General features: G+C 47.1%; 2 protein-coding genes across 16 annotated transcripts in view; one reads left to right on the top strand and one right to left on the bottom strand.

The window, feature by feature from the left end:
• Positions 1-7203, bottom strand: part of VRK3 (VRK serine/threonine kinase 3) — a 35771-nt gene extending 28568 nt beyond the window's left edge. For 4 of the 12 annotated variants that reach the window (XM_019741535.2, XM_074315550.1, XM_074315553.1 and 1 more), the window contains exons 1-3: positions 7051-7202; positions 6027-6090; positions 1796-1972 (exon numbers count right to left, since the gene is read on the bottom strand). In XM_019741535.2, coding sequence (XP_019597094.2) covers positions 1796-1934 — 139 coding nt within the window. In that variant the 5' untranslated portion in view covers positions 1935-1972; positions 6027-6090; positions 7051-7202. Of the gene's footprint in view, positions 1-1795; positions 1985-6026; positions 6091-6972 lie in introns of all 12 variants that reach the window. The other 8 variants (XM_074315552.1, XM_074315551.1, XM_019741536.2 and 5 more) reach the window with 7 other exon arrangements.
• A 169-nt stretch (positions 7204-7372) lies between these two features.
• ZNF473 (zinc finger protein 473) lies at positions 7373-21967 on the top strand. Of its 4 annotated transcripts, none has more exons than XM_019741530.2 (5): positions 7373-7834; positions 11434-11638; positions 13740-13857; positions 16330-16419; positions 17703-21967. In XM_019741530.2, the coding sequence occupies exons 2-5, from the start codon at positions 11597-11599 to the stop codon at positions 20099-20101; spliced, it is 2649 nt and encodes an 882-aa protein (XP_019597089.2). In that variant the 5' UTR covers positions 7373-7834; positions 11434-11596; the 3' UTR covers positions 20102-21967. The 4 variants fall into 4 exon arrangements, with proteins under 4 accessions (XP_019597089.2, XP_019597090.2, XP_074171550.1 ...); XM_019741531.2 differs by having other exon boundaries at positions 7373-7930; XM_019741532.2 differs by lacking the exon at positions 7373-7834 and adding an exon at positions 9437-10102.
• The last annotated feature ends 4218 nt before the right edge of the window (positions 21968-26185 follow it).

Here is a 26185-nt window from a genome sequence, read left to right as displayed (position 1 = left end):
TGTTCAATATCAATTTCCCCTACTGGCCTCCAAAAACTCTGGGAGACTGGAAACCAGGTCCGTTTCATCTGTTACCACCTCCCTGGGGACAAACACATCACCTAAACACACAGTAGGTGGTCCTGTTTGTTGCCTGAGGACTGAGTGAATGAATAATGAACCAGCCCTAGGCTGGCATTAGGGAAGGCGGGGGTTAAGTACTCAGGCTAACACAAATAAGTGGGCATTTGCCCAGAATGGAGACACGACGTTGGAGATGGAGAAGCCATCTTGAAAATTTAAGGCAATAAGCATGGAAACAAAAAGCATACGCTGAGGATGGCTGAGCAGAAAGACGGGAGGACACCTTATGGTATCATGGGAACACCATTCCTATACTGCACTGTTCCTTCCAGACTTTCTGTTAGTGAGAAATATAAACCCATTCATTTGTTTAAAATCTTGAAGCAGCGTTTTCTGTTACTTGCAGTGAAACACAATCCCAAACGATGAAATGAATGTTGCTGAACTTTCTGCTATGTATGCCAGCTTCCTTCTGTGACCTTCAGAGAAGTAAATCCATTTTGATTTATCAGTGTAGGATCAATGCTTGGGCTTTCAATCGGCAAGGACCCATGGCTGATGTTTCATTCATACAGTCAGCCAATCAATAAGATTTCTCATCACCCAACCCTGTGCCCAGAACGGTCGTGGGTGCTGTGCAAACAGCAGGTTACAAACTACAATAAGTTTCTGTCCTTATGGAACCTAAAAATGAGCAACATAAATAAAATACTGTATTTAATACGGTTGATACTTAGAAGTACCAAAAGTCAGTATAAAGCAGGGGCAGAGGATAGGGAGTGTCATATGTAGGGATGATAGATTTTAATTAGAGATGTCAGGGAAGACCTTTCTGAGAAGGCAACAACTGAATAAAGACCTGAAGGAAAAGAGAGAGTGGATCATGCAGGTGAGGGAAGAATCACCCAGACGGAACAGCAAGCGCGATGGCTCAGAGGCCCAGGCGCGTCTGAGGTGTGGAGGAATGGGGGAGGCCAGGGTGACTGGAGCTGCGTAAGCAGCAGCAAGAGGATTAGGAGATGAGCTCTGGGAGACGATGGGGACCGGACCATGTCGGGCCTAACCTGGGAAGGTGGTGAGCAGAGGACTGACGGGGTCTGGCTTTAGTTTAACAAGATCTGTCGGGCTGCCATGTGAAGAAAATGACACGAAAGAGAGAAGCAGCGAGGAGACCAAGGGAAGAAGGATTCTGTAACACTATCAGTGACAGGAGAAGGTGGGATGGACCAGGATGGTGTCAGAGGAAGTGGTGTGACTTGGCACTGACTTTAAACGGAGAGCTGACAAGATTCGCTGGAGGCTGAAGCTGTGGGGTAGAGAGATAGAGGACTTAGGATGACTCCATGGTCTGGTCTGAGAAACTGGGTGAACAGAATTGCTGTTTAGTGTGATGGGGAAATCTATGGAAGGGGCAGGTGGGGGGGCAGTCACATCAGGAGCTCAGTTCTGAGCACAGGGAGACGCGTGTGAGACCTTCAGAAGGTGGCAAGCAGGCAGTATGATACATATGAATCTGGATTGCAGGGGAGGAGTTCAGGCTGGAGACAGAAATGAGTGAGTTGTCAACTTTAAAACCATGAGACCAGTAAGATGCCAAGAAACTGAGTAGAGAGAGAGTCTGCATCAATGCAGGGTCAGACAGGCTGCAAAGGTGTTTGTGCTCCCTTCCCAAATGCCTGCACACCTGCACCTCACCCTCCTCCAGGGAAAAGCTCAACGCTCTGGTCCTTACCTCGGAAAGATGATATCAGCGATCCGAGAAGGCTCTGGGGCTCCTCATGCTCCCCAGTAGGCAAATGCTTTCCGCAGTAGGGACAGAATTTGAATGCTGTTTGAATACTTTTCCCACAGTCTGGACAGGAGGTGATCATGCTAGAAAACAGCAGTGGCCAGAGAAGGGAGCAGGAAGCTGAAAGAGAAACTTAATTCACTGCCGATGAGTAGTTATCCAAGTTCCCCATACTGACAAGACTGCAAAGGGAGAAAAGTGATCACCCCTGGAATACACTCTCTGAGGAAGTGGCCCCTTTTAAAATGAGTTCCTGCCCACTGCCTCCAGCCTGTAGCCACCTGTCTCTCCCTAATGGCACAGGGCAGGTACAAAGCGGAACAAAGGTACCAGGCAGAAACTGCAGATCTCACAAAAGATACAAGAATGCCTTGAGGTCAGTGAAAATTATGCAGGAGCACTGCTCCAAGCACAGAAGCACTGAGAGTCTTCAACAGTATTTGTGATGTTCACTTCTTGAACATCAGGTGATGCTCACCAAATAGCCACATGCTCCCCTATACTTCCCAGGGTCCTTTGCAGTTAGATTGGGGCCACATGACTAGTTCTGGCCAATAGGGTGTCAGTGGAAGTCATCTCTTAGCTGAGGTAGGTAAGAGCCAGAGTACCTCCTCCTTCCTGCCCTCCCCTACAGGGATGGCCCTGGAAGCCATACCCCAGATGGCACAGCTACGAGATGAAGGGGGGCTGCCTGGTCCACACTGCAATTTCATGATTGACACATAAACTTATGTTGCACCAAGCCATCAAGATTCTAGGGTTTATTTGTTACTGCAACACAACCTATCCTGACCATGACTAAGTGAGACACCGGGTGTCCACTGCATTATCCTCTCAGCCTTGTGTATCTCTGGAATATTTCCTAACACTTTAAATATCAAAACAAAATAACACACATTGCCCATGACAAATGAAAACATGTCAGGTGTATTCGTTTGCTCGGGCTGTCATAACTGAATACCCCAGACTGGGTGGCTTAACAATATGAATTTATTTTCTCACAATTTTGGAGGCTAGCAGTCTGAGATCAAGGCATCAGCCAGTATGGTTTCTTCTGAGGTCTCTCTCCTTGGCTTGCAGATGGCTGCCTTCTCACTGTGTCCTCACATGGTCGTCGTTCTGTCTGTGTCCTAATCTTCTCTTCTCATCAGGACACAGTCATATTGGATTAGGGCCCTGTCTTAGTATGTTTGGGCTGCTATAATAAAATATCACAGATGGGGCCAGCCCAATGGCTCAGGTGGTTGGAGCGCTGTGCTCCTAACGCTGAGGCCGCCGGTTCGATTCCCACATAGGCCAGTAAGCTGCCCCTCTACAGCTAAGATTGTGAACAACAGCTCTCCCTGGAGCTGGACTGCCATGAACAGCCAGAGGTTGGCGTGAGCTGCCGCGGGCTGCTGTGTGCTGCAGCCGGTGGCTAGTGTGAGTGGCCGGCAGCCATCGTGAGCAGCTGGCAGCCCAGTGGGAGCTGCCCTGAGCTGCTGTGAGTGGCCGACCGACAACTGGCGACCGACTGCATCAGCTGGGGGAGCGCAAGGCTCCTAATACCAGCATGGGCCAGGGAGCTGTGTCCTACACAACTAGACTGAGAAACGACGGCTTGAACTGGAGTGTGGGGGGGAGGCGGGAGAAAGGGGGAGAAAAAAAAAATCACAGACTTGGTGGCTTAGAAACAACAGAAACTTAATTCTCACAGTCCTGGAGACTGGGAAGTCCAAGATCAACATGCAACCATGGTTGGGTTCTAGTGAAGGCCGTCTTCTGGGTTGCAGACCCACAACTTCTCGCTGTGTCCACACATAGTGGAAGCCGGTTGGCTCAGTTGGTTAGAGTGCAGTGGGGTCTCTTTTATAAGGGCATTAATCTCACTCATGAGGCTCCAACCGCAGTAGTACTTAATGACTTCCCAAAGGCCCCACCTCCAAAGTCCCCATCACATTGGGCATTGGGGGTTCAACATGAATTTTGGAGTGACCCAAATATTCAGACCATAGCTGGCCCACCCTAAGAACCCCATTTTAACTTAATTATTTCTTTAAAGGCCCTATCTCCAAATATAGTCACATTCTGAGGTCCTTGGCGTTAGGGTTTCCACACATACAAATTTTTATGGGACACAGTTCAGCCCGTAAGAGCAAAATTAAACTAGTTAATAAGAAGAGCAAATCAGTAAGAATGACAGTGCAATAGGCACTTCAAATGAATATATTTTGAACATAAAAAATATTACCTTATTTGTTCTTTATTCTAAGATTTAGTATGTAGTACCAATTATAAGCGGGACTATCAAAACAGAAGTCAAAATAAAATTGTGTCTGTGGCTTCATTTCGCCTTCAAGAGAAAGTTCTTCTCTTTTTACTTTTATTTTGACAAACACAAATTGTATATATTTAAAGTGTATGTGATGTTTTGATATATGTACACATTGTGAAATGATCGCCATAATCAAACTAATTAATATACCCATCACCTCCCATAGTTACCATTTTTTTGTGTGTGGTGAGAACATTTGAGATCTACTCTCTTAGCAATTTTCAAGTATACAATATATTCTTTACTACAGTTGCCATGCTATATATTAGGTCCAGAACTTATTCATCTCTTAACTGAAAATGTGTACCCTTTCATCAGCATCTCCCCCTTTCCTCCATAGCCTCTGGTAAGCACTATTCTACTCTCTATTACTATAAATTTGACTTTTTAAAATTACTTACTTTTAATTTTTTTTTATTGGGGAATATTGGGGAACAGTGTGTTTTTCCAGGACCCATAAGCTCCAAGTCAAGTCGTCATTTTCAATCTAGTTGTGGAGGGCACAGCTCACTGGCCCATGTAGGAATCGAACCAGTGATGTTGGTGTTATGAGCACTGCGCTCTAACCAACTGAGCCAACCGGCTGCCCAAAATTTGACTTTCTTTTTAGATTCTACATATAACTGAGATCATATGATATTTGTCTTTCTATGTCTGGCTTAGTCGAATCAAACGCTTTTCCTTTAGTCAGTGTAAAGGTTGGTCTCTGTAGCAACTGCAAAACTGTGGAGTCCTTAAAATCACAGGCTCTGGTCCCAAAATGCCTGGATTTAAATTCCAGACCTGCTATATGCTCGGCACCTTACTTAACCTCTCTCTGCCTCAGTTTGCCTGACAATGAAATGGTGCTTCTTACACTACCTATCTGACAGAGTGGTTGTTGAGGCCAAGTGCTGAGAACAGGGCCTGGCCCATGGAAAGCCTTTTATGTTAGTAGTTATTACCATATCATGCCCTGTATCCCATTTATTATATTCTATTTGTTAATATATCTATTTTTCCTTTTATTTTTCCATATTGTAAGTTCTGAGCCTCTCAGGCCCTTCCATTTCCTCCTGGTGCCGCCTTATGGAATTTTAGTGCCCACCCTTGAAAAACACAGGCTGTCCAAACAGCTAGTGAAAGAAATCTCAGCCAGAGAGAAAAGCGTTCCTCTTCCCCTTGGTCTGCAGAAGAGCAGAAACCACACTGTGGTGTAAAACTGTCCTTCTGTTATTTCCCACGAAGGCGTTGTATAAGACATCAGACTGCAAAGACTGCTGCCAGGTATCCCTCAGCCTCTAAGAAGTCTGTAATTCAGACTGGGTGTGTAACTTAACCATTTGTTGTCCTGGTTATAACAATGAAATGGATACCTTTGTCTTCTCAAAGGTATAAACACTGGTGAGTAGTTTTGTTAAGCTAGAGGAGTCACCATCACATCTTCCTTCTCCCTCAGGACATGACAAATCTGCAGCCCTTGTGTTGATGGAGACACAAGATCAAAATTGCCTGGAGGATGGCTACCCTGGAGAGTTGTTGAAGACTTTGTATTAATGAGAAATTTGTATTTGGGTTTAGTCACTAAAGTTTAGGGGTTGTTGTTACTGCAGCAGTCTGTCTGACAAATATACTGAGAATCTGCTAGATTACTTTGTAAACAAAAATCTGAAAATCCATGGCAGTTTTAAGTGGCGTCACTTTAAGTGGAATTTCCCCAGGTGCTAAGTGTCCTTGGATAAAGATGGCCTCCAGGGTGGGGCAAGGGCCTAAGCGAGTGACGATACAGTCCTCCTGGGACTGAACAGCAGCAACACAGAAGAGATGGAGCAGTAGCAGGCTGGTGATGGGGAATAGGGCTTAAGGGGCATGTGTCTGTACCTTTATGGGGTCACGGTCTGGCACTCAAGATTCACTGGGCTAGAAACTCCATCTTAACAGTGTCCTGTAAGTGAATAAACATGGAGAGGCTGTCTCAGGCTCACTTCTCATGTAAGTAAAAGACAATGGTTAATGTTTATTGAGCACTGGCTATGTAGCCATCATGTGCTAATTTCATTCATTTATTCAATGATTATTTACTGCACCCCTAATAGGTGCCAACCACTGGGGATACAGCAACAAAGGAAACAAACAAAGCTCTTCATCTGATAAAGCTCAAATTCAGGGGTGGGGCAAGACTAGATAATAAACAAATGAGCAAGTCGCTATTTAATAGGTTAGAGATAGTGCTATAGTAAGTGCTCAATAATTATGGGTGGAAGAAAGAGGGGAGTCACAGTGCTGAAGTCACTTGTCCAAGGTCACAAGGTTTGTTCAGGACTAAAACCCAAGGCTCCAACACTTAGGCTAGTCTTTATGATTCATTCATCCACTTTATTTACTCAACAAATATTTACTGAATATCTGCTACGTGTTAAGTATTTTGTCTTTCCTGGAAGTTCTAAGACATAGCACAATAAAAGAGCTAAAGGCTAGTCTCCATCTCAGGGCAGGAGGGTCAGTTGTTTAGGAGACCATGACCCGCCTCCTACGCGCCCTAAGGAGAAACCAGTGATGACGTAGAGCTAAGGCGGGGCGTCTGTTAAATTCCCCGTTAGCTCCGCCTGTCTCAGGCGTAGCCACGCCCACCACCAAAAGCCAAAAGTGGCTTGGGACCGCAAGGACAGGCCAACTACCTCCGCGACCAGAAGCTCCTCTCCTGCCAACCCCCGGCCCGGGGGGCTCCGCCTCCCACAAAGGGTTGTGATGACGTCACAGGCACCACGACCGGACTGAGGATAGTGTATCAGGAGGCCGTCCCATGCTAAACCTCGCTTTCCCCTACCTCTGGATTTGGTAATTGGGGTGGAGTCCAAGTATGCGCCGCCAGACCCTCGGATCCACCCGCCGGGGTAGGACTCACCTCAGTTGCCACGAAGAAACTTCCGCTGAGGCGGAAGGCGCTGCGCGCGCATCCTCCGCCCTGAGGCGGGCCTGCCCCGGCGCAGGCGCTGCCAACCTCCCGACTGCCCCTGGGATGTGTCTATTGGAACTAACTCCATTTCCCAGACGCCTCCGCGGCAGGCCAGACCTCTGACTCGAAGCTGGGGGAGGGGTCATTTCCTCATGGCCCACCCCCATCCCGCCCCCTTTGGCACGCTGGTTCTACTGCGCATGTGCCAATATGGAGCCAATCGTAAGGAGGAATGAACTATTAAGCAGAAGTCATATTGTTTCTCTAGCCTCAACTATGTCCGTTATTTCCACGCGTATTCTCAGGAATACGATTTCCTCCTCCACGCATTTCTACAGTTCTCTGGTTGTCTCTCTGAGAAATGGAAAGGCTTCCCCATCATCCAGAATAGGCAGGAAAGGATGATTATGTTATTCTTCAACATGGGAAAACCTGGACTACAATACCCAATTGCTTCCCGGTCCCGATTCTGTTTCTACTCTGGTTCCCGGAGTGCTCAGCAGGACCTTTAAGGACGAGGAAGAGGGTGGAGACAGGAACACAGCGAAGGCGGCCGCACAGCCCTCTGGGAAACGGAGTCCTGGCGTTGGGGCGGAGGGTTCTGCGTAGGGAGCTTCTGAGATTCACGCGGCACCGGAAGTGGCTGCGAGGAGGCGCCCGTGAGAGGAACAGGGTCTCCCGCTTTCCCGGAGTTGGGGTCGCGTCTGTTAATTCGGCGGACAGCAATCTCAAGGTGAGGAGACGCCGGTGTTGGGACCGCTGAGGACTCTGGAGGCTTGGGGGCTCGATTCTTCCTGAGGGGTAACAGAATGCTCCTGGGGCGACTACGGTAAGGGGCGCGTCCCCTTGGGCGGTGGGTCTAGGTGGACTCTTGAACCCTTGTTCACAACCTGTTACAGGCCAGGCTCTTGTTAAAGTGGTTTCCAATCGTCATTGGCAGCCTTGAGAGGAACGATTCTATTTTATTTTGGGGTGAGGAAACCGAGGCAGAAAGGGGGGAGGGGTGGATTACCTGAAGTCGTTGGCAGAGCTGGGCAGGATCTTGAGGGATGAATGAATTGGAGTTCTTCAGAAGGTCAAAAGATTGAACATTTATTTAAATACTTTCAGTGTGCCACGAGCCGTACTGTCCTCGCATTTTTCTCCTGTAACCTCCCCAGCAGCAGTGAGAGCTCAGTGTAGCTCCCAGGTCTTACCGGATACTCTTAGCACCAGGATCACCTCGGCAATCAGACTTTAGGAAGTTAGTAGGGTGCATATTTCATAATTGGGCAACACCCCCAGCGGGATCTGGGGCAATTCTTGGAAAATGAATGTTTCTGCCGGGAAAGGGGTGAATAATCACGCCTGTGTCACTTAGGTTTAAGTTTTGCTGCCAGTTTATGAATAAAGTTCTGGTTTCCAGAGTTTTGGGTTTTTAGAATTACAGATAAGGGACTGTGGGTCTGTTGTATTTGCCCCATTTTGTACATACGGAGAGGGTGAATGATTTGGCCATCATCCCATACTAGGAAGAGGCAAGACACCAGGGCCCAAGGTTTTTCAGCCCCATAATTGTTTGGCTCAAGTCACTCTTACAGGCTGGGTGACCTTGAGCAGCACATCAGCGTTCCGTTTCTTCCCTCCCAGGGCTGAGAGTGTATGAGATATGGACAGAACGTGATTTGGAAACTAGACAGAGATCTCAAACTCAGATGTCTATGAGGGCCAGGCAGATAAAGGAGAGAACCCACATGGGTGAGGGCTGTGGGGTGTCAGGGAGCACTTGCCCCATCTAAGGGGGATGGTAGCTTTAAATGAACTCCAACTAATTAGCTCCACAGGAATGCAGACCCAGTGTGGCCAAACCATAGGATATTTCAGAAGCTGGAAATCGAATTTTTAGGTGATATTTCCCAGTTTTCAAGTGTGGAACTACTTAAAATAATTTTCTTTCAAAACTTCCTATCTGCCAACGTTGTAGGACAAATAAAACATCTGTGCACTGAATTATATTCGCAAGCCAAGGCTTACCTCTGTCACGTGAGGAAAATCATTGTGAGTAAACGTTAGCACTTTCTGGTATACCACATTGCCTTATCTGCAATCACAAAATCTAGAAAACTCTGAAGACCATTTCTTTCATAAATTTGGTACCAAAACCTGACCAGAACTGCAGTGATTTATAACCTTTAATCATCCTACCTCGAGTGAATATTTATACCCGTCACTCTAGAAATACTGAAGTGTTCAATAACAAAATGCTGCCTTTTCCACACTGTACTGGGATGTTAATGACATATATTGTATAAATGTATATATCACCTTTTTAAAATCTGAAAATTTCAAAGCACATTTGGCCCCAGAGGCTTAAGAATTGTGGACCTGTGTCATTAAGTCATCCTGCTGCTTTGTGATATGGCGTATTTTCAATGCTGTAAAAGAAAGAGGAGGAGCACACTACAGAGGGATTAATTTATTTAGCAATATGCAATAGCAAAAGACAAAAGCACTTAAAAGAATGTGCTAGTGACAGAAAGTAAAGGTGGTTAAGACTGAACTATATGCATTGATAACAATGTCACGTCAAAGGAGTATACATACAAGTTTAAGAGATCCTAACATATGTATACTATTGATCAAAAATCACTTGGCTAAATACACAAATAACATCAGTAAGGAGTATTCAAAAGCAGTAATAAGCTCTATAGGCTAGCAACGAGTATAGTAGATGCCAAAAGCTCACCACACCTTAGGAAAAACAACAGTGGAAAGAACAGGAATGAAAACCTTGCGAGGTCTGCAGCTGGGAAAGCTGAGGCATCTCCCAATGTTGCCTGCTAATTCCCAAGAGTGTTGCTGCTGTTGTTTCTGTTGCTGCTGTTGTTGCTGGACTTTTGGGCGTCTCCTGATGTGTAAGCTGCAAGCTGCATACAAGTTTTCAAACTGCTAACCAGTTCTCAAGAAGGCTAACCGTGGGGAACAACACTGGAGAGGCCAGGAACCAGCCAGACCTCACCAGGTTCGTGGCTGGAAGTCAGGACATCCCCTGGTGTTGTAAGCTGCATGTTGTATACGAGTTTCCAAAATGTTAGAATGATAAAGAATCACCAATGACAAAATGACAAAATTACACTGCCAACTGAGGTCTGTCTTATATTTTTTTTCAGATGTACCTTTAGAGCCAGTCTCCTTGTTCCTGCCTCCCCCTCAGAGAATGGCCAGTTCTGGGAGGGTCTGGCAGTTACTGTGATAAAAATATTGCTTATCCAGGTGAAGGGACAGTTTATTCAGACAAACAGTACTTACTGTTCTCGCCTGGGACCATCGGCCCAAGGCCTTCCAAAGCCTGGTAACAAGCCTGTTACGTCAGTCTGATATAACTTAGTTACTTTTTCTACCTCATCTGCTGATGCAGGCAAAACACAGAAAGCAACATCGTCCCATATCTCTCCAGCAGAGAAAGAGACAAGGGAGAAATTCTCTTAACCCTAAGCTAACCAGTACCTCACATGCAGTCTGTCACGGGAGGGAACTCCACATGCAGTCTCTCATATGGGGGAACAAAAAGCTGACAGACAAAAGCTAACTACTACCTCACATGCAGTCTCTCATGTGAGGGAGCTCCACGTGCAGTCCCTCATGTGTGGGAACAATGGGACAAAAAGCTAACAGGCAAAAGCTCACATCAGCCAATGAAGGCAAATTTTCCTAACACCTTTCCCACAAATGCTCCATAGATACATGCTCCTTAGGAAATGTACAGTGACTACAAATGTGTAAAAGCCGCAGGGTATAATGTTTTGCATGTTATGGGTCATGAAAAGCTCAGTGGGCAGTGACTACAATTTTTCTTAATGAGGTAAAATAAAACCAACTAGAATAGAAAACATCCCAGTACATTCTACTTTGTAAGATGAAGTATTGTTTCATGAAGCTTTTGTTTCTGTATTTCAGTGAGCAGTCGTGAAATGTATTTTCTTCGTTACCGTGGGTCATGCTTAAAAAAAAGTTGAAGAACTCTTGCTGTTGTAGAAATAGCAACAGTTTGGAGGCCGAGTCACCTGGACTCAAGTCCCAGAGCTGATTGTCTGAAATCCCAGAAGCATCATTTCGGGGATTCAGTTAGAGACACATGTGATCTGTCAACAGATATTTAAAAACTACCTACTGTCTCCAGGCACTGTGCTGTGCTAGCACACAGCAGAGAGCGAGACAGAAGGTCCCAAATGTGTATTACTGGCTGTGATAAGTGCTAACAATTGTTGTGAAGTTGTTTGTAGGCTCTGAAACAGTGGAAATGTGGGGCCAGGGTAGTTTCAATAAACACAATTGTCGTTGTGATTCCTGTAGGTAGACTCATGTTCTGACTCATCCCACTTCTGGACATTTTGGGGGCTCATCCAGCATGGCCAGGAAACCAGCCCCAGAAGGAAGGAAGACTTTCTCCCAGTTCCCTTGTCATTCCTGCAGCTCTGCCCGCCGGGAACGTGGAGGTGAAGGAGGGGGAACGTAAATGAGGACTCTGGCTGCTGGGCCTCAGTTGGCTATGACTGAGGTGAGTCTAGGGTCCCTCCATCCTAATGGATCATCCCCAAGGGCTGCACGGATGGCCTGGACTGTCCTAGGGTGGCCCCCAGCAGTCCTTGCTGTCCTGCTCAGGAATCATTGCTTACAGGAGAAAATCCAGGGTCCGTGGCCCTTTCCTGCATGATCCGGGTCCTGCCCCCATCCACAGCATTCTCTCCCTTTCCACACAAGTGATGTACCCATCTTGGCCTGGTGGGAAAGTGTTACACTGTACTTTGCTCAGGCTCCTCCTGCTACAATACCCTGCCCTTCATCTCTGGCTGGGAAGGCTTACACCGCCTTCAAGACCCAGCTCAGTCCCTCCACCTTCCTGACAATCAGCTCGTCCCCGCTCTGGTCTCCCATAGCACCGCCTGCTGCCTTCACTGGAACAAAGCCACTGGATGTGGTTGTCCCTGCCCTTGTCTGTCAGCCCTGCCACACTAGAGACAACTGCCGTCTGGTTGAGTCCTTCCTGTGTGCCCGGAACCATACAGGAGCTTCCCAGCAGCATCTCAGTCACTTGGCAGAGCAGCCCTATGAGATGGGGCAGGAATCAGGGCTCAGAAAGGGCATGCACCTTACTTGCCAATGGTCACCCACGGAGAAAGGTAGTAGGGCCAAGCTCAGACCCAAACTAAAGACTCAGGTTTCGTTCTTATTGAAGTGTGTCCGTGCACACGTGTGTTGATGAGGGTCTGGAAGGAATAGAGCAGACAGCCACGGGTTCACCTGGAGATGGGGTGCTGGAGGAAGGCTGTCACTTTTACTGTCAGTACTGCTCCAGTATTTGAATTTTTATTCAAAACACCTATTCACTGGGAAGTTTTAAAATTAAGAAAGATGGCATCACTGAAAGTTGAGCAAGCAGACAGGTACCCCAGGCAGTTATGCAGCCCAAAGTGGACCCAGCAACACCTATGAGGGCTCTTGGAGAAGGACGTGATGTCCCCTCAAGGTCACAAAGGCAGGACTCAACCCAGGTGTGCCCAGAGTTGTACAGAATCTAATCAGGCTGCTGCTCTCCCGACTAGTTTCCAGGAGATCAGTGGGCAGAGGAGCAGCCAAATGACAGATACCGAGAGGGCGCAGTTCGCCATGTCCAGAATGTGGCACCTACATCAGGAACAATGGATGAAAGGGTGGAGGTATACGGTTATCGGATCCCTTCTGAGGCACATCACTCCAGTAGAGGGCGTGGGCCTCCGTGGATTCTGAATCACACAAGCCAACTATAGAAACACCCAGTGTAGTCCAAATCATAGAGCGAGAAAGCAGAATGGTGGGTGACGGGCCTGGGGAGCGGGGAATGGGGAGTTAGTGTTTAATGCAGACAGTTTGAGTTTTGCAAGACAAAGAGAATTCTAGAGATGGATGGTAGTGATAGTAGCACAACAGCATGAATGTGCTTAATGCCACGGGTCTATACACTAAAAATTGGTTGAGATGGTAAATTGTATATGTATTTTACCACAATAAAAAAAAATTGGGGGAGAAAACACCATTGAGATGTCTAACAAGTCTGAATACAGACTTTGAATATGGTGTGTGTATTCAGTGATAGTAAGTGATTCTGCTGTTAATACTGAAGTATTCACAGGTGAAATCAGATGCCATCTGGGATTAACTTTGAAATATTTTAGCCCCTACAAAAAATAAATAAAAGTGGTGAAAGAGGCTTAATGAACAAAACATAAATGCTAATAGGATGGGGGTTGAAGTTGGATGATGGATACCTGGCGGTATATTGCATGTATGTTTCTACTTGGGTATGTGTTTGAAAGTTTACATAATAAAAACTTAAAATCTTGAACAAACACTGAAAAAAAGCAAAAGAAATAAATGGATTTTAGGATCAGGCAGATCTGGGTTGAATCCTGCCTTTGTGATCTTGACGGGACATCACGTCCTTCTCCAAGACTCTGTCCTTCCTACAAGTATGGGGATGCCCCGTCTCTTAGGTCTGAAGGCTCTAATGAGATGGTCTGTGCCAAAGGGCTGGCACGTTGAGGGCGGGGGCACACTGAGTGAGCCATCGTTCCCCTCCCTAACCCTCGCCCCAGAGTCACTGACAATGTGTTGTGTTTTAGCAATTCAAGGACGTGGCCATGGACTTCACCTTGCAGGACTGGGAGCATCTGGGGCTGGACCAGGGGAATGTGTTCTGGGACACGGCACTGGACAACTACCAGAACCTCTTCTTGCTGAGTGAGTCTGCACCCCGGCCCTGCTCAGGGATCGCCTGTCACCCATAGGGTAAACTCCCAGCTCCTGAACACCTCAGAATCAGCGTGATCTAGTCCACTGGCGCACAGCTGGCTGATTCTGCCCCCTAGGGGACATTGGCAATGCCTGGTGACCTTTCTGATTGTCACCACCTGGGGGGTGGGGTGCTCCTTGCATCTAGTGGGTAGAGCCCAGGGTTGCTGCCACATGTCCTAGACTCAAGAGCAGCCCCTAAACCGAGGATTAGCTGACCCCAAATGTCAGTAGTGTCAAAGTGGAGAAGCTCTGATCTGGCCCCTGCCTGCCGCTCCAGCCTCAGCAGCATTTTCCTCTTGGTCATTCTAGAGTGATTCCTCATGCTGACATTTTGGGGTCTTCACATGTCCTCTCCCCTCTGCCTGGAAGAGTCTTGTCCCTTCCTTGCCTCGGGGCTTCCCTAAGACTCAAATCGCAACCCCATTAGCACTCCCTCCTCTCTCTCCTGCTTAGCTTGTCACCGTTACCTCACTTTCTAACAGCTGCTTTTATGACCTGTCTCCTGCCAGATGGGAGCTTCCTGAGGGTATCTGTGCTGTGCACTGGTGTACCCCGCGTTTGCAACAAACAGTACCTGCTATGGGGACTCAATATAACAGTTCCTAAATTAATAAATGAATAAGTAACAGGAGATGCTGTGTCAGGAGCCAGGTCCTGTGCTGGGTGAGCTCTTAGAACTCTCTCCTTCAATCCTTTAGTCGCCCCTGAAGCAGTTTGGCTGTCCCTGTTTTGCTGGGTATTCTTAAGCAGGTTCAAAGAGGAGAAGTCATCTTCACAGCTATGCTGGGGTCCAGGACCACCTCCAGGTTTGGTGCTTTACTAGGAGGCCTTTTACTTGCGGCCTCAGCATATGGCTGTACTCACACCATGCGCCATCCCAGCGAAAGGACACAAAGCACAGTCAGCAAAGGGGAGTTGTGTGGGGTGAAGGCCAGGGGAGTCCAGTGCAGCTTCTAGAGTCCTCTCCCTGTGGAATCACGAGGATACAATTCCCCTAGGACCGAGGTATGACAACACGTGAAATATTGTCTGCCTGGGAAGTTAGCTCCTTAGAGACTGAGCACCCAGGATTTTTACTGGGTGCTGGTCACACAGTCGCCCTCTGTCTGGAGCATACCAACTTTCTAGACTCCGAGAAGGAAAGCTGGTGTTCAGCAGAATGGTTTAGGCCAGATAGGAGCTTAGGCACAGGGAGCTCCTCTTACTGGTCAGGGACTGCTGGGCACCATCCTGAAATCCAGGTTCCCAGGCGGGCCTTTCCAAGGAGAGCAGTCAGCCTGCTGTTAACGCTTTTCGCCAGGCTGGGACCGCCAACATAGAACAGTCAGCAGACGGCACAGCCGTGACTCCAGCTGGGATTGTGCGTCTCCAGGGCCACAGCACCCCAGCTCCGCTTCAGTGTCCCCCATCCCAGCTGACTCATTTCCCTTTCTCTAGCTCCTCCATTCTTTTCCAAAAACAGAAGAATTTATTCCAAAATGTGAAAAATACAAGATTACACACTGGAAACTATCAGTTGATGTAATTTTGTCACATTGGGACAGATTTTCTCCAAACTGTACTCAGTGTTAGCTACAGAAGTAGCTTAGAGGAGGTCCAATCTCAGTGTCTTTTCTATTTTTAAACTCCAGCACACAGTAAAAATGCATTTCCCTTGACTCCTGTGCACACATCTGTATGTATAAACGAAGAGTGTATTTGTTTCCTGTGACTGCTTCTACAAATGGCACGGATGTACTGGCTTAAAACCACACACATTTATTCTCTTACAGTCAGAAGTTTGAAAGGGGTCTGACTGGGCTAAAATCAAAGTGTTGGTAGGGCTGTTTCATTCTGGAGGCTTCAGGAGGAGTCTGTTTCCTTGCTCCTTTTTAGTTTCTAGAAGCTGCCTGCATTGCTTGGCTTCATCTTTAAAGCCGGCAATGGCCTTTCCTCCACCATAGCACATATCCCTGGATTATGACTCTGCTCCCTCCCTTGAGGAAGTCTGCGGAAGGCAGGATACCCTGGGTTCTGGGACCCTGACATCTTCCATCACAGGGCCTGGCTCATGAAGTTCTCGGGCAATGTGTGGTCCACAGGTGAATGAGTGAATGGTCAATGGCTGAGTAAGTACGGGCCTCTCCGTCTGGCAGACTCTGCTCATCCCTTGCGCTTTTGTACGTCCTTTGTATCCCCAGCCCCAGCTGTCACAGCTCTGATCCTGATCACCTGGATTGTGACTGTGGGTCCCTCTCTTCCACTGGACCAGGTACTCTGCAGGGCAGGTGTCCCTGGAGTTGCGCAGTGCAGCATCTGGCCCCCAGGAGTGTATGCTGGACAAAGCATCGAATAATCAGGAGAGCCAAAAGGTTCCCACTGAGCAGCTGGATGGCCCTCCATGTCCTGGTTGATGACAGTGCCGTTCTCTCCCTGCAGACCCCCCTAGATCCAATCTGACCTCCCATCCAGATGGTGGGGAAGAGCTGGAAGCCTTGGTGAGAGGAAGTCCAGAAGTGACAGGCCCTGGTGAGTGGGTGAGGAGGGGCCACCAGCATCTGGGGGAATGGTGGCGGGGTCCTGGGGTGTGGCCTGTGTGTGCCCTCTGTCCTCAGAAACTCCATCCATATCCAGTGTGTCTACCCAGCCACCAGGACCCGTGGCTTTTGGGCTTCACTCTGCCACACGCTGGCTTCTGTCCCCTCGTCCCAACAGGCATCAGGACCCTCTTTGTGCATGCCCACCTTGTCTTTGTCTACTTGAGCGTTCAGCATGTGACTGTCCTGATGCCTTTCCTCTGTCCCCTCCTGGTCCTTCCAGGCACAGCAGGGGGACCTTCCATCCCTGAAGTTGGTCTCTCCATCTTCCTGCCTTGTGCCCCCCTGAGCATCCAAGTGGACATGGTGGTCTACCTGTTTTACCTCCCTTTGTATAGGACTAGCCCTCCTTTCTGGCCCATGGAGCACAGCAGATGGTCACATCTGTTAGTAACTCAAGCCTTGGGCCTAAATGCTGCCAAGAGCATTCACTCTGCCACAGTCCCCCAGAGGGATCAGGTTAAGCAGTGAGGATTCCTGATGTGACACTGGTCAAGAGGTCCCTACTGGGAAAGCAGAGACAGGGTCCTTGCCCGGGGCACAGGAGGCTTTATTTGTGGTTCGATCATTAACACGAGGAGAAGGGCCCCTGAACCAGAGACCATGTAGTGATGGCTACACAGCTCAGTCAGCCTCCACCCCACCTGGTCAGCATGCAGCTCCATTCACCTCTCAGAAGTTCGTTAGCATGAGCCCTCTGCAGCCTTATTCAGCACACCGCTATTTTCATGTAGGTGACTAACCCAGGCATAGACTCCTGCAGGCTTGGATTTCTGTTTCTGCCACCTCAACCTATAGACTCTTCCCAAGCATGTAGAGCCACGAATTGACTAACAAGCAAATGTATCCTCCATGGTGATAGTCATATGGCATTGTTATCATTTATATCTCATTCCCCCTTGAACAGTGCACTTCTAGGAAGTAGGTCTTAGCTGATGAGGGTGATGGTGGAGAGTATCTGCCAAGAAGTCTCCCCTTCCTTGTTGAGGCCCTCCAGTTGCCCACTCCCATCTTAATGCTGCTGGTCATGGGCTCGCTGTTTCCTGTGATGCCAGTTCTACCTGGATCACCACTTTGGCCTCCTCTCCTTTGTCCCCATGATTGACAGGCTTGACTCAGGACCCATTTCCCGTTCTCCCTCCTGTCTGTGTCCTCACCCTGCAGCTCTTTTCACCCTGGGGAACAGGACACATTTGCACTTTCCTTCTCTTGCAGACATGGCTCAGGCCAAGAACTCTCCTCTGCTGCAGGATTTTTTGGGAGAAGGACTCCCCCAGGAGATTATGGAGACATTTTCCAAGGATGGCCTCTGGAACTCCAACTTGGGAGAAGCCTACATGGGTGAGAGCTGGTTAGACAGTTTGGTAGGAGATCCAGAAAGTTTTCTGAGATCTGACATTGTTACCAACATGGCAAGTTCCACAGAGTACAAGAGTCATGAACGCAAGAGGGGCCTCAGTCCTCAGTCCCTCCTCTTCACAGGAGAGGATTCTGTGATCCATGATCTTCCTGAAGAAAGCCTGATGCCAAATAAGTCTCAGGAATGTAGGAATGACCTTGGCAGCCACTCAGACCAAAGTCAGCAGGATATTGTCCAGGGAGGGGAGAAACCATATAAATGTAGTGAATGTGAGAAGCACTTCAGCCGCAGTTGCCATCTTATCCAGCACTGGATTATTCATATGAGAGAGAAACCCACTGTGACTGAAGAGTATGAGAATAGTTTTGACCAGAGTTCGTGCTTTTTTGTGTATCCAACAACTCACACAGGCTACAAATCCTATATGTGTAACAAATGTGGGAAAATATTTAGTCAAAATATGCACCTTCTGTGGCATCAGAAAATTCACACTGGAGAGAAACTACATAAGAGTCAAGACAATGACTGTCCATCAGGTCATGGTTCACAGCCTGTAGAGCAGCAGAAAACCCACACAGGTGGTAAATCCTACAAGTGTAACGAGTGTGGCAAGAGTTTCAGCCGAACCTTTCGTCTTACTCAGCATCAGAAGACCCACACTCGGAAGCGCTATGAATGTGCCAAATGCAAGGTGACTTTCAACTTTCGCAAATACCTCCTCCAACATCAAAAAATTCATGCTGCAAAAACTACCTTTGAGTGTCAGGAATGTGGAAAGGCCTTTCAGCAGAACTCAGCACTCATCAAACACCAGTCTGTTCACACTGGAGAAACAACGTACAAGTGTGGTGAGTGTGGCAAATCCTTCAGCCATATCTTGACCCTAAAGAGCCACAAGAGGATTCACAGCCGAGAGAAGTCTTACAAATGCAATGAATGTGGGAAAGCCTTCTACCGGAACACTCACCTTAATGAACATCAGAGGATTCACACGGGTTACAGGCCCCACAAATGTCACAAATGTGTCAAGAGCTTCAGCCGGCCCTCCCACCTGATTCGACACCAGTCCGTTCATGCCACAGAAAAGCCCTACAGCTGTGCCGAATGCAAAAAAACTTTCAGCCATCATGAACACCTTGTTCTACACCAGAAAACTCATACTGTGGAAACCCGCTACGAATGTCAAGAGTGTGGTGAACGCTTCATTTGCAACTTGACCCTAACATGCCACCAGAGCGTTCACACCCAAGAAAAACAAGGACTTGACAAGAGAGGGAAGATCTTGAATCAGAACTTAGACCAGAAAGAGCATCCAGGGATCAGCGAGAAGCACTTTAAGTGTAACAAATGCGAGAAAACCTTCAGCTGCAGCAAATACCTGACTCGGCACGAGAGGATTCACATCCGGGAGAAGCCCTTTGAATGTAACCAGTGTGGCAAAGCTTTTGGCCAAAGTACACAGCTTATTCGCCACCAGATGATCCACTCTGGAGTGAGGCCATATAAATGTGGGGCCTGTGGGAAGGCCTTCAACCGCAGCACCTCCCTCACCAAACATCAGTGCATCCACAAGAGTGAGCACCCTTTTAAGTGTAATGAATGTGGAAAGACTTTCAGCCAAAGTGCACATCTCTCAGAACATCAGTTGATGCACACTGCCGAGGAACCCTTTAAATGTAACCAGTGTGACAGAGTCTTTGTGCACAGTAACTACCTTATCCAGCACCAGAGAACTCATGCCGAAAAGAAGTCCTTTGAGTGTAAGGAATGCGGAAAGACATTTCACCACAGCTGGCACCTTTCTAAACATCAGAGAGTTCACACAGGTGAACAACCCTATAAATGTGGTGATTGTGGGAAAACCTTCAGTTTGAGTGCTCCATTCATTCGACACCGCAGAGTTCATACTGGAGAAAAGCCTTACATTTGTCAGGAATGCGGGAAAGCCTTCAGCCAAAGCTCGTGCCTTTCTGTTCACCGGAGAGTTCACACTGGGGAGAAGCCTTACATGTGTGCTGAATGTGGGAAAGCCTTTTCCCAGAAAGCAAATCTGAGGCAGCATGAGAGAATTCACACTGGGGAGAAGCCTTACATCTGTGACGTGTGTGGGAAAGCCTTTGGCCTCAATGCCCATCTCAGTCAGCACCAGAGAATTCACACCCAAGAGAAACCATATCAGTGTCAACACTGTCAGAAAGCCTTTCCCTGCTACTTAGGTCTACAACGACATCAGCAAGTTCACACTAAAAAGTAAGAAATAAAACACTACATCTGGCCACTGGGTGGCAGCAGGGTCCCCGACATCTGAGAACATCATCTGAGGCCTAAAGTTGAAACTATTACATTGTAGGCCATCCCCATATCCTCAGCAAAATAGATAAATATCTTTATTAATAAAAATTAGAAAATTTGCACACAATTTTCATTAAAACAATGAAAACCTAGTGTCCAAATTCATAGGTGGACTCGAACCAGTCTACTGAGTTAAATCCCAGCTCTGTCATCCACTACCTAAGTGATCTAAGGAGAGTCATGGAACCTCTCAGGCCTCAATGTCCTCATGCATAAAACAGGCACAATAACAGTTACCTACCTCAGAGGGCTGTTGTGAGGGTAAGTAGATGTAAAGCACTTAGAACTGAGTGCCCAGCACGTAGTAAGTACTCATCAAGCATGGGCTACACATACACATCAGCTACAACAGACATATATTCTTTTATGTTTAAAGGAAGAGAATTAGCAACCCTCTATTTACTGTACTTAATGTTCTTAACATTATACGTGGCTTTTTTAGTTTTTCTCCAAAATACCCTTGGCTTAATTCAGTTCCCCAAACCTTAATCTTTTTTTAACAAGAAGTCTAGCCTTTCCCTTCCCTCCTCTCTGCTCTGTCCTAGTATTTTCTTAACTAACCCACAGAAAGCCAAGAAGACCACGTAAACTAACATCAAATGGCTAAAACTTGCCACTCCTAACATCCCAAACCTGTGACTCAAAAGGACCCCCTCCCACATACATACACATGCCACCATTTCCCATGATCTCCTTCCCCATTTAAAGTTGTTGGTTGTATAGTATGAGACCCAGTTTGTCATGGGAGTTAACGATACTGGAAACAGCTGGATTCAGTTAGGAAAGCTGCACTGGATGTTGCCACACGGCTAATATGATCTATACAGAGTAGCTTGGTGAACATTGTGATGTATGGTAACAACTGCTGGAATGTTCCTTATTCACCGTTTGTCCAAGCTGGCCACTCACCAGGTGCTTTGCTAGGTGCCAGGATAGAAGCTTCTGAAATCCAAGGGAAATGAATGGCCCCATTTTCATAGAGGAGTGCTGTTTGTGGACAAGCGACATCTTAAAATGCCACATTCCCTCACGTCACAGCAAGTTCTGGGGTCACCAATTGTTGGAAGCCCAGTGAGGAAACAGTGCTTCCTGTTGGAGCCCTTGAATCAACCACTCACCTTGGCCAGGTCTGTTCTACAGCTTAGACTCACCTCATGGAACCACACACCCTGTTCCCTCTTGATGGCACCTCTTCAGCTCTGGGCTTTTGTGTCCCACTCACTAAGCAACTCAGTCCCCTGTTTGCTGAAGCACAAACAATCTTAGGAAGACAGGACACACACTTCACATGTCTCATATTTTTGGTGCTAAAAAAGTTTAGGAGTATGTGCCCTGTGCTCTTGGGCTTTTTAAATCTTGCACCTTGAGTTTAGCTGGTTGATTTTATGTTGAAACTAGGAACTTAATGGCTGACCATTGGGCCCACAGCACAGTGGGGAGAGTACTGGTTTTCTAATGGTTGAAAGGTTCAACTCCCTGCCCTTGGCCCCTGCCCTTGGAAATCAGTCTAGTCTGGGCAACAGGGCTGTTACATACTAAAGGGGCGTACAAAGGATCGCAGGGTGGGACAGAGGTGGGAACTCAAATTGAGAAGTGTGTTCAATGAGAATTTTGATACCAAACATACAGGTCAGAGGCTCTGTAGAAAATCAGCCACTAGATGCGGGGAGCAGTCTTTGTAATTAATGACCTGTGTCACTGTGGGCCAGTGTAGAAACACCCTTCATGTATGTATGTTGGTTCTCTGATTAAAGTTTTGAGTCTAAAAGTGTTGCTTCCTTCTCTCAGCCTGGTGCCACACACCTGGCTGGATGTTGGGCATAGAGTCCCTGCCTGCCAAGTGCTCACATTCTAGTGGGGGGGAGGGCTTATAATGTTGAAAAACATCCCCCAAGAGGGCAGTTAAGTCTGTTTTCCCAAAGTGGGCAGGGCATGGACCACAGAAGAACCACACAAAGCCTGTCCTCAAATACATCACCAAACCACTTTTCCATTCTAGTGCAATCCTAGTTAATTAAGGAGAAAGAGTGGACAGCATTGTGTTTACTCAAATTACAAAGATACTGCAGGCTTCAGGCTCAGGCAATAATTTTAGCTGGAATTTAATATTATTTGGTTCTCTTGGCATTTATTTTCACAGCTCCTCGCCCCCCCCCCTTTTTTTCTTTTACTGAAAAAAAGAGACTTGTTTCTTACTTATGGTAGTGGTAGAAAGTCCTCTTTAAAAATAAATTGATTTGGGGCCGACCTAGTGGCTCAGACAGTTGGAGCTCCGTGCTCCTAACGCCGAAGGCTGCTGGTTCGATTCCCACATGGGCCGGTGGGCTCTCAACCACAAGGTTGCCAGTTCAATTCCTTGACTCCCGCAAGAGATGGTGGGCTCTGCCCCCTGCAACTAGGATTGAACACTGCACCTTGAGTTGAACTGCTGCTGAGCTCCCAGATGACTCAATTGGTTGGAGTGAGTCCTCTTAACCACAAGGTTGCCAGTTCGACTCCCGCAAGGGATGGTGGGCTGCACCCCCTGCAACTAACAACGGCAACTGGACCTGGAGCTGAACTGTACCCTCCACAACTACGATTGAAAGGACAACCACTTGACTTGGAAAAAAAATAAAGTCCTCTTCCCCAATAAAATCTTAAAAATAAAAATTGATTTAAGTGAAAAAAAAACTTACTTAAAGGAAAATGCATGGTACACATCTGCCAAAAAGTTGATAGTGGTATGTAACTGAATAAGGTTTGGGTAACACTGAATTCACTAAAGCCTAGAACCCTGCCGATGGACTACTGTACCAGAATTATGCTTTGGCAACACTTGTCGAACCTCGGGCTGAACAGAACAAAGATTTATTTTGCTCATGCTACGTATCCACTGTGGGTTGGCTAGGGCTGTTGTATTCACCCGAGGGATCAGGGTGCAGCCCCACCAGTTGGAACATGTGGCCTTAGTTACCACAGTAGGAAAAGAGCTGGAGGCTACTGCAGTTTATCACTTCCTCAGCCAGGACGTGCTGTAGGTCACTTCCATTCATGTCCCCTTGGTCACAACTAGTCATGTTGGCCTAACTGCAGAATGACTGGGAAGTCTCCTCATCCAAGAGAGGAGAACTAGATACTGGTGGTCTCAGTGATAGCACCGTAGGTACTTGCTTGACTTTCTGATGATATTGGAAAGTGTTCATGCTATAATAAGTGATAAAAGCAGGAGATCAGCCTTTAGAAGCTTTCCAAATAGAAATAATTCTATGACTACAGAAAAAATTCACCAGAGTGTTTGAGTTAAATAAGTTTGTTCCTCAGTCTTTGTGGTATTTCTCAGGCATTCTGCGATGGACAGGTCACCATTTTATATTACAGAAGTAATGCACAATTACATTCTTTAGAAATAGTCCAGCAATATAAAAGTGTTCAGGACAAAAGTCTCTCTTCCACATCCACAGCAACACCCTGCAAGTAACTGCTTGCATCTAGTACATACTAACTTTCTGTCCTCTCTTACATGTGCAGATTCTGGTATTTGAAGTATTAGGGTGCTACAGAAGAGGTTTCTCAAAAGCCTCTAAATGCCTTTCTAAAGTCTTTGGAAAGTGCCAGTCCTGGTCTGGTTTGTTTGTTTGGTTTTCCTCTTATAGTTTAAGATTCCTTTGCCTTAGATGAGTGGTTTTCAAATTTTCTGCTTATAGAACTCTTTTAGTAGTGTTTTCTAAAGTGTCAGAGACACCAATGTTTTGGAAGACAACACTATATTTAAAATACCAACACACACTGAGTAAGTTACTCCCTTTTTATGTCTGTTGATGCTTCTGGTCACCTCAATGAGAAAGCACCTTTAACACCTTACATCTCATGTCTCTGGCTGGCAGAGCAGGACTTGACTTAGCACTTCGGGTGGACAATGCTATCCATCGAAAATGTGCAAACCATAGTATTTGTTGCATTACTCTTAACACCCATTCATGGCAAGTGATACTGGTTGTCCATTCACAGCTGTGTCCACAAGTTTTAAAGGGCATTGCTTGAAATAAATAGGAGAATCTTAGTGCAGGCACTTGGCATCTCAGGAGGATGCAAAAACCAAGGAGGTGGCATGTGGATGCCTAACGTTGAAAAGATACTGTTCTAAGAAATTATACCTAAGAACCCACTGTATAAAACAGATAAAAGTGGACACACTGTGGTCAAAGGGTTAAGGAAACTTGCCCCTGTTGACCTGTTGTTCAGTGTAAAAGTGCTAGAGCTAGGATTTGAACCTGAGCAGTCAGGCTCCAGACCTGGATACTTAACCACTGTGCTAAAGGCAAAGACTCCATTCTGCCCTTTAATAGATGGTGACCCTGGGCAAGTGCCATCACCCCATAAGCCTGTTTCCTCATAACACAGCAGTAACAAAAGTAGGGACTCCACTGGGAGGATGTAAGGATTAAATACGCGGGAAACGTTTAGAGCTGTTTCTGGCACCTAAAATGCATAAATACTAGCTGTTTCAGTACAATTAATACTTTTTAGTAGTTATTAGCATTAAGAGTAACACTACCCTTGGCTCATAATAAGCACTCAACACGTTTTATTATACATTTTATTTATTTTGTAAGATTAGCATATATAAACTTGGAACCCTAGCGCTTAACCTCTACTTTAGCACAGCACCTGGCAATTAATAAGTGACTGAAAAATGTACTAGTAAAGCAATAATAACAGATTTCTTATACTAAACATTTACTTCCTTAGAAAGTCAGCTTAGAAACAAACTGAGAAACTAAGCTGGTTCCGCACCATTCAATTCAGCCAACGAGTCTCCAAACCAAGAGCAAGAGATCAATGAACAACCCTGGACGAATCCCCACTGCTATCTGAGCCTCAGTTTCCCTACTGGACTTAAGGATTCTCAGAACGTAAGCGCGTTTCGCCCACTCCGGCTTCATTGGCTCAACCCACCCTCCCAAGCCCACTTCAGCCAATCCGCACACTAGCCCTGCTCATAGCCACGCCTCTACCACGCCCACCGCCCGGCCACTAATGTCGCCTCCGCCGGGCCTCAGGTGGCGAGCCAGCCACGTCCCTGCAGCCCCACGGCACGAGCTTCTCGCACCTCTCTAACCCCCCTAGGTGGCATAAGCCCCCGAGACCGCTCCAAGCTGCATTCGTGGCCAAAGATGGGGAGGATACGATGAATGTCATTAATACTCGGGTCCTCAATTACTTGGCAATTGCGTCGGCTTCCCACGAAGAGTTCGCTCCCCACACGTAATCCCCACCATAGCGGCGCCGATGCATCCGCAACCCGTCCCCTGCATACCTTTGCGCCTGCGCAGACTCCTGGATAAACTACATTTCCCAGATCCCTGCGGGATTTCGGCTCCTCTGGACGATCGTCCTTGGATACCTGATATCTGAAAGGCGGAAGGAACCCAGGAGTCCGCGGCAGTTTTCGCTTGGGGTGCACCGATCAAAGAAAGGCTTCTCCTGGCATCCGTAGGCGGAGCGGAGAAGAAGAATGCCACACAGTTCGTTTCTCTCGACAGGCTACATTCTGAAAACTAATCGTCGCCCGCATGCATCTCCTGGGCAACCGTTAACTCTGGAAACGAGTCTGTCTCCGTGGCAACTGTCCAAGCACTGGCGCAGGACAAGGGCCCCCCATTAGAGGAGCTTTTAAGTAGTAGAGATGCTCAACAAAACAGCGTGCTCTGCTCGTAAAACGTAGTGGAAAATGTGTTAGAACACAAGGAAGGGAGAAAAACTGGGCAGAGCAGGATTGAAAGAGTTGGTGTGAGGAAAGTTTCTCAGAGGAGGGATGTCTGAATAAGGCTTTGAGGGATGAATAGGAGGTCGCCTGGAAGAGAAAAGAAAAAAAAATACTGTCTTATCTATCTGGCCAAAATTTAAAACTGTATGACATACAGTCTTAACGAGGGTGTGGGGAAACTACCATTTTCCTACCATACAGGTGGCGATGGGAGGTAAACCAATCAGTTGGTGAGTA

This window comes from Rhinolophus sinicus, linkage group LG11, assembly GCF_036562045.2.
Source record: "Rhinolophus sinicus isolate RSC01 linkage group LG11, ASM3656204v1, whole genome shotgun sequence".
NCBI lineage: Eukaryota > Metazoa > Chordata > Mammalia > Chiroptera > Rhinolophidae > Rhinolophus > Rhinolophus sinicus.
The sequence above is the reverse complement of the archived record's forward strand: the minus strand, read 5'-3'. Positions and strand labels throughout refer to the sequence as shown.